At 36.8% G+C, this 13,557-nt stretch overlaps 1 protein-coding gene across 2 annotated transcripts in view; it reads left to right on the plus strand.

Annotated features, from left to right (window-relative positions):
• Positions 1-13,557, plus strand: part of SPEF2 (sperm flagellar 2) — a 185,125-nt gene that overhangs the window by 11,516 nt on the left and 160,052 nt on the right. For both annotated transcript variants that reach the window (XM_082382147.1, XM_082382148.1), the window contains exons 2-5: positions 1,983-2,085; positions 7,556-7,808; positions 11,652-11,792; positions 13,303-13,367. In XM_082382147.1, the coding sequence (XP_082238273.1) occupies positions 1,983-2,085; positions 7,556-7,808; positions 11,652-11,792; positions 13,303-13,367 (562 nt within the window). The remainder of the gene's footprint in view (positions 1-1,982; positions 2,086-7,555; positions 7,809-11,651; positions 11,793-13,302; positions 13,368-13,557) is intronic.

Here is a 13,557-nt window from a genome sequence, read left to right on the forward strand (position 1 = left end):
AACAGCGTAGGAGGCCAGCAGTGGTGAGTCTCTGAGGAAAGGAGAAATCTGCAGTGACTCAGCAGGAGGAGATGGCACACCTCTGCCTTTTGGGGGCAGAAGGAGCTATTTGGATTTCAGTTGCTTCCAAGACAACTGCTGTATGATGCCAGAAGGCAGTCAATAGATTCTAGTGCTAGATAGCTTAGGGGCTCACCCCAAGTAAACAGAATCAGTGGGAATAGTTGACATCTTTTTAAACTACTTTATAATTATATTGATTTAACCTAAGAATTGGGGTATTATTGAGTATCAAATACTTTGAGAACAGATATTAAGAAAGCTTTGGGCAAAATTGTGGGCTGGTGTCAAATATGCAAGAGTCTTATGATAATGTGAAGTCTTCTGAGTAAGGTCTCTGTACAGTGGCCTTTATGGAGCAACTCAACTCACCTCCCTGCAACCGCGCACCAAGCATCAGTTCTACAAATCATGAAGAAATTAGTTTTTCTTCATTTTCAGGTAGCCATCTTATTAATAGTCAAATAGATAAAAGAGGATAATTCAGTATGAATGAGTTTGTGATACTGTGATAAGATATAATATTTTATAGATATTTAGTATTGCTATTGCCTAAAGGACTCTGATAGAAATACATTGAAGATTTTTGGATGATTTTGAAGTCATTTGAGAGATGATGGCTTTGTCCTGTTATATTTATTTATACATATTTATTTTATGTATCGATTTTGTATATCATTCTTGAACACCATGTAACCCTATATCCTTCACTTCATAAGAAAAATACAAGGGACCCCAAACTAAGGACATTTTTTTTTTTTTTTTTTACAGATTATTTTTTTTAATTAATTTATTTATTTTTGTCTGTGTTGGGTCTCCGTCTCTGCGCGAGGGCTTTCTCCAGCTGCGGCAAGCGGGGGCCACTCTTCATCGCGGTGCGCGGGCCTCTCACTATCGCGGCCTCTCTTGTTGCGGAGCACAGGCTCCAGACGCGCAGGCTCAGCAGTTGTGGCCCACGGGCGGGGCCAGTTGCTCCGCGGCATGTGGGATCCTCCCAGACCAGGGCTCGAACCCGTGTCCCCTGCACTGGCAGGCAGACTCTCAACCACTGCGCCACCAGGGAAGCCCCAAGACATTTTTAAAGAAAGCAAATTCTGTTTAACACTTAATTTCTTTTTCTGCACTCATCATTATGTGCACACTATGTAGCAGACATGGTACCAAGGAATTCTCATACGTTACCTCTAATCTTTAAAATAGCTCTCCAAGATAGATATAGATATGATGAGGGGACAGAAACTCAGGAAGCTTAAGCAGCTTGGAAGAGGTTGCACAGCTAGTAAAAGGCAGAGCCAAGATTCCTGCCTAGATATCTCTGGCTCCAAAGTCTGTCTTCCTCTGGGCTTCTCCATCATTGCTCAGAACACCAACTAGACTGGAGTAAACCCTGGAGCCAACAAGGAAAACCTTGATTATGTTCAGTAGGCTTTATTTAAGAAGGTGCAGATGATTTCTGTGAAATTTCCATTGCAAAATGGTTAAAATTAAGTTTTGAGGTTTAAAGAAGTTGGATTGTACCTTACCCGGCCAGAATATGAAATCATCATCCACAGGTTTTACTGATAACTGAGATATTAGAGTATAATTTTATAAAATATATTGAGGGTTTGTTTTTAGATCTAAGGTTATATGTTTTATTGGTTGTGTTTTGTTTGGTTTGATCAAAAGTTGTCTTTTCCTTCAAAATGTCATATGTTATCAAGTACTGATCTACATTTATTCAGGGGTCTTTATACGATGTCTACTGTTAAACTTCAATATTTTCATTTGGTTATTACAAGATGTTTTTAGAAGTATTTTCATGGCATTTTGAGTTCAAGTTAAATTATGAAGTTTTACTCTATGTGTATATAATGAAAATATATAAGCTCTATGTGCAACATTATATTTACCTTTTTTAATCTCTGCGTTCTAAAATTCAGGTCCCAAGTCATTTGCAAAGGCATTTTCCAATGGCTATCTAATTGGAGAAGTTTTGCACAAGTTTGCACTTCAGGATGATTTTGCAGAATTTTCAGAAAGCAGGTTAGTGAGATTATTCCTTACTTTAAAAAAGGTCAATTCCTTTGGCATTTGGATGGTTTTAGCCCAAAGTTAACATTAAAGAATCATTTATCACAAGATTCCCCTAAACCAGACAAGCATCCATTGGTATGGAAATTGCTGCTTCCTCACATATACATACTTCATTGTCCCAGCAGTACAAAGGAGAGAAAGTTATAAGGTTGCAGCAAGCCCTTATCTCTAGATGGGCCCCATTTTAATATCTTCTGTATTCCTGCAGTCCTGTGTTTTATCAAATTTGTGAAGCTTTCACCTATCATTTCTCCAAAAGTTCTTTCTGCCCATTTCTCTCTCTCTTCTCCTTCTGGGACTCCCACTATGTGTATGTTGGTATACTTGACAGTATCCCCCAGGTCTCTGAGGCTTTGTTGATTTTTAAAAATAAACTTCTTATTTTGAACAGTTTTAGATTTATAGAAAAATTGCAAAGATAGTACAGAGAGTTCCCATATTGTTCACATCCAGTTTCCCCTACTGCTACCATCTTATATTCATATGGTACATTTTGTACCAAATATTTGTTATAATTTTTATCTAATGTCTTTTTTGTTCCAGTATCTCACCAGGATACCACATTATATTTTATAGCCATGTCTCCTTAGACTCTTCTTGGCTGAGATACTTTCTCAGACTTTCCTTGTTTTTGATAATCTTTACAGTTTAGAAAAATTAAAAACTGGTCAGGTATTTTGTACATTGTTCCTCAGTTGGAATTTGTCTGATATTTTTTCTCATGATTAGAATGAGTTTATGTGTTTTGAGATTCTGTTCATTTTTCTTCATTCTTTTTCCTTTCTGTTTCTCCTATGAATAATTTCAGTTGATCTATCTATGAGTGTACCAATTCTTTCTTCTGACAACTCAAATCTGTTGAGCTATTCTAGCGAATTTTTACATTTCAGTTATTGTACTTTTCAACCTTAGAATTCCACTTGGTTCTTATTTTTATAATTTCGATTTCCTTATTCTATTTTTGTTGAGATGTTGTTCTCATACTTTCTTTTTTAATGGTTAAAAAATGGATTGTTTTAGTTCTTTTAACATTTATAATAGCTGACTTAAGGTCTCTGTCTAATAAATTCAACATCTGGGCTTCCTCAGAGAGTTTCTATTGACCTTTTTTCCACCGGTCTGGAGCCCTAACATAAACTGCTTTGATCGACAAACATGTCATGTGTTTTTGTTATGCCTTGCAACTTTGCATATTAACATTCGTCCTTCACTTCCACCATGAGAAACTTTTACACATCCTTAAGATCCAACTAAAAATCCACCCCTTCTCTAAACTGTGTTTGGTCCCCTAGCAGATTTAATTTTCTTTTCCTCTTTTTTTTTTTCTCTTTGTTTTAATAACACTTTGGACATCCCTTTTTTATCACATTAAGTTATAATCGTTTATTTATATGTCAGTTCTTATCAGAGTTACTGCCACGTGAAGGAGCCCAAATAATGTTTAATAATGAATATATGAATGTTTACTCCTTAACTAGATTGCAAAGTTGCTCAAAGTTGCGTAGTATGTTTATTCTCTATGCTCCAGGCATTGTCCCTGGACCATAGCAGGCACACAATAATGTTTCTCTATTAAATAAATGAATGATTTCAGAAAGTATATCTGGTTCGGTACAGAAAACTTAAAGAACCATACTGATCAGATCATGCATGCAGTATTTCACGTGTACTAAGTTGGCTCTTGTTAGCCAGGCCGTGGAGGCCTTTGTGTGAAATGGAAATAGAGACCCCATATGGATGGAGGTAACCGTGAAGACACAGGTCTTAGTGAACAGAGAGACCTCTGTGCAAAGAAAAAGAAGCCCCTTTTTGGATGAAACAACTTCATGCCAGGTATGCCCCACCCCTGCACAGGTGTGTGCCCTGAGTATTATCATGTGTAACAGTCCTGCCCTTCACTCACTGCAGAGGACTCACTTTCTGTTCCACTGAGTCATTACTCTTCTTAACATGGGGAGAGGGACCTACTTGTCCTGACAACCAAATACTATCCATCTTTAGTTCCTGGAACAGCCCACATTTTTTCCAGGGCACATGGTATTTTAAAGAAGGCAAGAATTAGTAAATCTGTGGATCTGACCTTTGTAATAGTGTATTTAGTGGGGAAAAGGACCCTTCTTTGTAAAGCCTGTTTTTTAGACAGCTAGCTAGTGCCAGAGCTCATGATTTGGGGATTTTTGTGTAATATTTTCTAGGGTCTTTAGTCTAAAATGTTAACAGTAAACTAAATCTATGTTGCTAATAATTTGAAGTTATTTGCTTTGGGAATTACTTAATCCTAAGAATAACTCATCTAACTCTGAAAGAATTCTGTTTTGGGATATCTTTAGTCCATCTCAGAGGGTGAAAAATGAGCAGATTAGTTAAAAGAATAAAAAGTAAAGGAACATGGATATCCCTTGGGAGGGCAGCTTCTAATTACCCTGTGAGATGTATTCCCTCACCAGGTGTCAAGGAGGAGAGGAGATTGGTAATCCCTTGGCAAATAAGGACTGCAAGTAGAGGGGGAGAAGACTTTTCCCAGAATGCATTCCTTATCCCCTCAGGGGTCATCATTTACATCATATGCTATGTCTTCAGAGCAAAGATGTCCCAGTGGATTCTCTGGGTTCAAAAACAACTGTTGATTATCATGTTATACTGATTGAGTATATACTGTAACAAGAATGGACTCCACCAATTTACACACCAGTTATATTCCCAAAATTTTGGTTGGAAATTTAGAGTATATATTAAAAGCTTCCAGAGGGAAATACTGTTACACCTGGATGCTTCGGCCAGACCATAAAAGCCATTTTAAAGGCTACTGTGTCACTGAACCCTAGTGTTAGCAGGCTACACTGCATTCTGGGGCTTGTGTAATACAAGAAAGAGGAAGGGAAGTGTTCTTCACTTTTATTGGGTGCAGGGCTAAATTTTGATAAAATTTGGAAATGAATAGTGTTTGTTTTTGGATTCTCCCTCCCGAATTATGGTGCCTCTAACCTCTGAAGCCCAAGGTTATGACCCAGGCAAAATCTCTGAAAAGTGGCTCTCAGGCCATATCTTTCCAAGTAAGTGTAGTGGACAAGGCATACAGGACTCCTAGGATAGGAAGGACATGAAAGGCTGAACTGTGATGGAAGATCAAAAGGGGATGCCAGGTGCCCGTCCAAGGAATGTGAACACAGGTCTTTAATTTGACCATCCTCTGTCACAATAAGACTCTTCAAAACATGGTCTGCTGTACCCTAATCATTTTAGTCCAGTGTTTGTTATCTCAAACTGTAAGGTCATTTGTGGGGGAACAAATTGCAAAACTGGACATGACATGAGAAGACCTAAAACAATGTTTTACCCTTTTTGTTGATAAGATTACCTTGTAGCATTCCTTATCTCTTCTTATCCCCTCTAAGATATATTTCTCTGTATCAATTTAAAATATTTCATTCAAAGTTTGGTTGATGTGGTATGCCATACTAAATATACTTAACCAAATAGAGGAAATAGGACGATAAGTTACACCACAGAACTGGAAAAGGAATTCAGTGTCTTGTGTCACTACATTTTTTGACATTGGCCTTTCCATGATACTGGCTCCTTATTTATATTTAGAAATCATTCCTATATTTCCCCAGATCCACCTCCTTGGCAGCTAACAGGCACTTTTAGACTAGATTTTAGGAGGTTCACAAATACCCGCAAATGGTATACACATTTTGTGTATATGCATGAATGTGTGTTTTCTTTCCTGTGGAAAAGGTTTCATAGCTCTCCTCAGATTTCCAAAGGATGGTATATGTGATTAAAAAAAAAAAGGTTTAGAACCACTGCTTGAGAGCTATCTCTTGAGAAATAATATACTAGGAACCGTATATAAAGTTTAAGAAGTGCTAATTGGGCTTTCCTGGTAGCTCAGTGGTTAAGAATCCGCTTGCCAGTGCAGGGGACACGGGTTCGATCCCTGGTCCGGGAGGATCCCACATACCGCGGAGCAACTAAGCCCGTGTTCCATAACTACTGAGCCTGCGCTCCAGGGTCCATGAGCCACAACTACTGAGCCCACGTGCAGCAACTACTGAAGCTTGCATGCCTAGAGCCTGTGCTCCGCAGCAAGAGAAGCCCACGCACCGCAATGAAGAGTAGCCCCTGCTCGCTGCAACTAGAGAAAGCCCGCACGCAGCAACGAAGACCCAATGCAGCCAAAAATAAAATAATTAATTAAATAAATTTTAAAAAGAAGTGCTAAGTGATCTCTTTCAGCTTCTAAACATTCAGTTGAGGTCATTAAAGGTCATTGTATCTTCCCCAAATAATATTATAGTCCAAAATGAAGTTATTGAGTGAGTAACCCTATATTAGAAATTCCACCAACTCCCTCTGTTCTAAAGTATCATCTTTTTTCAGGGAGAAATGTGACTTTGACTTATATTTAAGTATATTCAGTGTATTTTTTCCATCAAAGAATGTCACTGAGTTTTTGGAAGTTAAAGTAAGAAGAAAATAGACCAGTGGTTAAAATTGACATTTGCATGCAGTTTGATCACAGAGAGGCACAAAAGTTGAAAATGCATCAACACCTTTTGCTTTCTTTCTGCCACTGGATTCATAGGCTTATTGACAGCCCTAGGTCATTTGAGACCTCTATTACAACAGTTACATCAATTTATCACTACTTGTTATTCATCTGTTTTCCCACTATGAACTGCTAAAGGGCAGGGTGTCTTATCTTTGTAAGATTTTAATAAATTTATAAAAAATTATTAAATTAAATAAATTATTGGTATAGTTGAGAGAGTAAATTAATAAACGAATTAATGAGTTTCTTCTAGAATGTGAGCCTAATTTGATAATAGGTGATTCAATAATACATATATTTTAGAAAGTCTTTAGCGATTCTTGAAGAAGTAATATGAAGTGTACAGTGAAGATTACATAACTAATTTAGTTGTATAGCTAATGTTATTTAATTAAATATTTCTAATAATGCCTGAGGGGATTATTGTGAGAGTTGTCACTGCAACTGAAAATAAGGTTATTTTCAGGTTCTAGTAATGACATCACTTAAAGAAATGGACATTTAAATTGCAATTTTGTCTTCTGAGTAAAATATTTTTCAAAACGATAGTTAAGTTTTTCCATTTAGAAGAAGGCCTTTAGTTATGTTTTTGTACTGGCTTCTTGCAGAAATTCTAGCATCTATTTAAGTAGAAGAGTATATGAAATTAATGGGTTTTAGTATAGCCATTCAAGAGAAATAAATGCATGGAGTTAGGACAATACACCAAATCTCAATGTATCTACCTGATTAAGTGGTTTTAGAGAGGATTGATATATTTAAAAGAACATGGGATAATTCATAATATGGGATCATGGTAATACCTCTGATATTTGTTGTTTTAATTCAGTGTCTAATTATGTAAAATATTTTAATGCCTAGGATTTCAAGTGCCAAACTTAATAATTTTTCTCGCTTGGAGCCCACACTTCACCTTCTGGGTGTGCAGTTTGATCAGAATGTGGCCCACAGTATCATCACAGAAAAGCCTGGGGCAGCCACGAAACTCTTATATCAGTTGTACATTGCTCTCCAGAGAAAAAAGAAAGGTGTGCTGACTGGAGTGGAAATGCAAACCATGCAACCCCTGACAAATACAAAAGTTCAAAACGTGAAAAACGAGACTTTCCGAGATGTAAGTACATAAAGAAACATTATAAGCATATCACAATATAAAGCTTGGTAAAGGGACACAGCAGTGATGTTGCATTCTCCAAGAAGCCCCATCGAGCATATATGTCCCTGATGTATGCTACTGGCCATATTTGGGTTTTATTTTATATTAATATTTTCAATTCATTTATCCATTTTTGATGCCTGTCTCCATCTTATCCACCAATTGCCAATAACTTATCAGTCGTTTGCTCCTAATTCCCAGTGCTTTCTATGCCTGCTCCTCTCATGCCATTTCTACCCCATCCTATCTGCTCAGACCTCCTGCTGAGCTACTGCAGTAAACTACTAACGCGGCTTCCGATCTTCAGGCTTTCTACTGGAGGTTAATCAACCGCTAGGTGAATCTGCCCTCAATTCCACTTTTGTTGGTTTCTTCTGCTCAGAAACCTGCTAATTTACAAATAATCTTGTCACCAAATTAGACGAGCATCCAAGTTCTTTCACTAAAGAGTCTCATTCTGTCTTTCTAACTTTATTTCTTCATAACCCTCAGCATAAAGTCTTTCTTCTACATTGATTGGCAGCCTGTCCTTGAATAGGACTTGTATATTTCTGCTCCTCCCTCTCTACCACCCAAGCTCACCCTTCTCCTCTCTCCGCTTCCCCCAAACTTTCCTCCGTCTACTCTGTGCAACCTTCCCAGTATACATGGACTCTTTCTGCGGAGCTCATAGGGCACAGGTAACTGTTACTCTTTGGTGTTAACCTCCTCTTGCTGATAGTATTGACTCACTTTCATTATTTATCTGTCATATGGCCTCACAAGATTTTTAGTTCCTCAAGTTCAAGAAATATGCCTAGTACAATGCTTTCAACATTGCAAATACTCATGAAGTGTCTCTTGATTATTTGATACAACTCTTTAGTTGACAAATCTCTGTAGTTCCTGTGCTGTTTCCTTATGATAAGTGAAGGCCATTAACTTTTCCAGGTCTGTAGGATAATGGGGAGTACTGTACTGATGTAATGCATAAAAATAAATGAAAATAATTACATTTTAAATTTTAATTTATGAAGCAACAATGACAATAAATGTGAGAGCTACTTCCACTTTTAGATTGTCTACTCTTGGTGGACATCCTTATGAGTCTGGTAGCAGAATGAACTCAGCACCCACAGAGAGCTAGAAATTAGATTAGGCTGAAAGTCAATAACTTAGTATCTCATCCTGCTTCCTTCACGTGCAAGCTGGTTAACTTTGGGTCAGTCCCTGGAACAGTCTCAGTCTCACTTTATCCAACTGTAAAAACAAGGATGTTTATCTCTACCTGCCTGAGAGTTAGGTTTTTTGGTAACTTCAAGAAAAACAGTATATAAGAAAATCCTTTGTAAAGTATAAAACAGTCAGTGTAAACAAGTGCTACAAGTGCTGTGGAGCTGAGTCCAAACAAAAAACCATTGGGTTTAATGTTGGCCACGGTGGCCTTCCAAAGTCAATTACTCATTTATTGAACAAAGATCTGTTGGGCTTCTACTTTATGTCAGGCACCAACACAGTGAGTAGTACAGGAAAACCCCCAATTCTCTTAGAGCTTACATTTTAGGGAGAGAAAAATGTTTCAGCAGAGTGGTGTGGATTGCAGTGGAGATGATGAAGAATGGAGCATAGACTATTCTTTCAAGACATGTGGAGATAAAGGAGAAGAGAGAATAACAGTAGCTGCAGGAGAGAAGTTCAACAGAAGTGTGAGATTGTTTGTTCAATTTATGGACATGGAGACTGGAACAACTTGGCAGTTGAGAAAAAGAATCAGTGGCAGGTGATGAGTGGTGTGAGGACCCAAGTGGAAGGAGACCCTCTGGTGAAGAAAAGAGGAAGAATGAATCAATGGTTCAGATAAAGGAGGAGACATCTTATGAAAAAAGTAGACATGCCTTTTTCTTTGATATAGGTGGAGGATGCAGGTGTCTATTACATGTTAATATCAATAATGATGAAAATTTATTGAACATACATAGTGAGATGCCAGGCCCTGTTCCAGGTGCTTTATGTATATTATCTCATTTGACCTTCACAACCATCTTATGAGATAGGTACTTTTATTATTCCCATTTTACAGATGATAAAACTGAGAGAGCTTAGGTAACTTGCTCAACTTCATGAAACTAGTAGGTAGTAGAGCTAAGCCTCAAACCTAGACACTCTGACTCCACACATTTAACAGCAGGCTATTTGATGGTTCAATGGATATTTTCTGGGCTGGGGGGAAATAGAATTAAGTTGAACAAAAAAAAAAAAAAAAAAAATATATATATATATGTTGCAGTGGGGTGGTAGGATGTTGAAGGACCTTACATGTTCGTTGCCACTGTGAAGATGGAGGCCAGGACATTTTTAACAGTGAAAAGAGCAGGGGTGTGTGTAAGTGCTTAAAGACAGCTCACAGGACCTTAACTGATCTTCTGAGTAAGTGTCAGTATCTACTGAGGCAGTTTTAGAAAAGAAGGACCAAGAATGGTTTGAGCAATGGTACCCTTTAAAAAAGTTTTTTAGTAAGTCATCAGCTTCTAAGTAGATTACTTTTGAATATAAAAGTTTTAGTTAAATACGTTAGCCATTGCTCTGTGTCCCACTTCACAATCATCACTGAGAGTTCATTTTCTTTTACTATTGTACCCTCATTGCCAGTGGCCTGGAAGTTTTCATTATTTCTTCACTTTTTACTAGGAAGTGGCTTAAGTAATGGACAGAATCTAGCTTCTTATATTATCTCTTTTATGTTGAAATTGGTTTTATAAATTATTTTTATGAAAATGTATTTGTAAGGATACAAATACCATTCATTGAAAATTAAACTCAGGGCAAAAAGTTTAATTATAAAAAGTATATATGAGACTTTTGTAAGAAGACATTCAAATCATGCATTTTTATTGTCCTTACATCAATTAAGGGTGTGAGTGATTGGTATGGGACTTGAATTTGCTTTAGCCATCAACAGTAGTAATTCACAGAAATTTTATTTTGAAGGCAAATTTTATGTGTGCTTATAATGACAATATACTCTTTTTCTCTAATAATGGAATCTTCTTGAAATGCTTTCTTCATTTGGAGACATAGAAACCTGATACCACGTCAAACTGATTTCAATCTGATGCAGGTTACACTTAGGTTTCAAGAAAAATATAAGCACACGAACGAAGATCTTGTCCACATGCATATTGAGAAACTTGAAAAATTTCAAAAACTCCAGGAAGAACAAAGATCTTTTAAAATCTAAAAGGTTTTATAGAACAATTTTTCCAGAAACTCATTAGTGCATAGTATATTGTTTGCCACTTATGTCTATATTACGCATTACATAAGCATGAATCCAGCCCGAGCTGCCAGCTCCCGGTACATGACTCATGCTCTGCCTGCTCTCACCTTTCTCTCCCTCACTTTTCCCCTTTCTCTGTCTCCACCGTTGCTGATGGTCGCATCTCCCTGCGACTAAGAACTAGAACTGCCATTCTTTGGAACAGTGGGACAACTTGACCTCTTTTTATGCTGTCTGGTAGAAATGAATGCTTCAGATGCTTTCGTGATATGGGGGAGGGTTGCTACCCAGAATGAAAATACACACATTTGATCGGCATAATTTGGGGATTCCAAAATTGTGTTTCAATATCATACTTTTCAAAATAAGTTATATTGACACTTGCTTCCTAACATTACACAGTTGTAACACCCAGTCCATTGGTTAATTGCTGAGTTCCGAAAATTTCAATGGAAAATTTGTATATCTGTGTACCTGTGAGTGTATAACATTGCATATTATTCTGATGTACTGAATAACTAAACTAATGTGTATGGGATATTTAGCAACGCTTGAGCAGAAGACGACAAAATGAAATAATGGCTAAAATCCAAGCAGCTATCATACAGATTCCTAAACCCGCATCAAACCGTATTCTGAAAGCACTTGACACTCAAAAAATGTTGAAAAAGAAAAAAGAGGCAGAGGTAAGTGATAACCTTTTAATAATGTGTTGTGTTTATCTTAACGAAAGGATGATCTTTCCCTAAAACATATAGAGAGACTTCCCTGAACTCCCTACTTCCTTTTCAAATTACTTCTGGTATTGTCCCTTCTCATTTAAAACTCCTCCACCATATGCATATCCAATCCATTTTATAGTTATTTGTTCAGAAACAGAGAATGTAGCTTTAGGACAGGGATGGCAAATTCTATTAAATGACAGAACCTGTGTTCCTCCTGTGTTGTGGATTCTGTGGTCACTAACAAACTAACAAACTATGCCAGAGTGGGTGCTGTTGTAATGGGTCATGATACCCCTGGGTACAACAGGGGCCAGTCCAGGTACCCATACCATGCATGTGCCATTCCTACTATTTGCTTTTCCTCAGTACCCTCCTCCCCATGCTGCACTGTCTTTCTATGAATCCTAGAAATGTTAAGCAACTTGCTTGCTCTCATCATATTTAAATTTAAGATACTTACACTATTGATATTTTACTAGACCATACCAGCTGTCAATCATTACAATAGGATACAATCTCATTATATTTCACAAGGGAACAATACTACATTTTGATACTAATTCCTGCAATCTACACTGCATACTGCTATAATGATTGTTAGGGATATCCTCTCCCTTAAGAAAAAAGATTAATAACTACCACTTATTGATCATCTGCTATATGCCAGGCTGTGGGTTGAGCACTTCACATCATCTTTAATTCGTAAATAATTCTCTAAGTAGGGTATTATTTTCCCCATTTTTTAGTTAAGGAAAATGAGACTCAGAAAACTGACATATTTTACCCAAGTACACAAGGCTGTTAAAGCAGAGATTGAGAGGTCTCTCTGATTTCTAAATCCATTGCATTTTATATTAATTCACATTTTTTTAATATTAAAAAATCCTATAGTTAGATTCTAAAAAGTACTACCCACAGAGGCTTTTTTCCTGACCCCATTTTAGTAAAAGTATTTAATTCTCCTGTTTCCCTGAGTTGATTAAAGCTTATCAAAAAGGATTTGCAGGAGGCAGAGGATCAGCTAAAATTAATTTTCAGAGAGCAAATTAATAGTGTAGGTAAGGTTGCACAACCTTAAATGTTTAAAACATTCAAGATGATTTTAAAGAAATATTTATGTCCAAAAACATGCTTATTCTCATTTAAAAGAATTGTAATTAACAATGCACTTCCTGACTGTTTGATAATCTTTATTCTCATTAAATGCCCTTTGATGTACTGTCAGAGCTAGACTTGTGAACTGAATGATTCGGGTTAGGCAATTTTCACCTTCTTTTAGATATATTTAGCCTAGTCTAAAAGTAACAAATCAGAATAGAAAAATATTCTAGAATGTAGCTTTTCAGATCTCGCTTCCCAATTAGATTGAATTAGTAATGCATGTCACTTTATAAGTTTGAATGAATGTGGTAAATGAAAACGTTCAATGTTTTTTTAGAGGTGAAAAACTGATAATGAATTTCCTTTAAAGGATGTGGCCAATGAGATTAAGAAGTTTGAAGCATTAATAAAAAAGGATCTCCAAGCAAAAGAAAGGTGGGGTGCAAATTATCTCAGTAATCACAAAACTACATTTCGTTCTACTTTAACTTTTGAATATTTAGAAATAGTTTACCTAAAATAGCTGTTCCAAAGATGTTTTCACCTTGTAGAATCTTAATTAAGAGCATATATTAAGGAAGATAAATGAGCTAATATTCAGATTAGTTGTTCATTAACAATTTTT

This window comes from Balaenoptera borealis (genome assembly GCF_965194805.1).
Source record: "Balaenoptera borealis genome assembly, chromosome: 2".
Classification (NCBI taxonomy): Eukaryota; Metazoa; Chordata; class Mammalia; order Artiodactyla; family Balaenopteridae; genus Balaenoptera; species Balaenoptera borealis.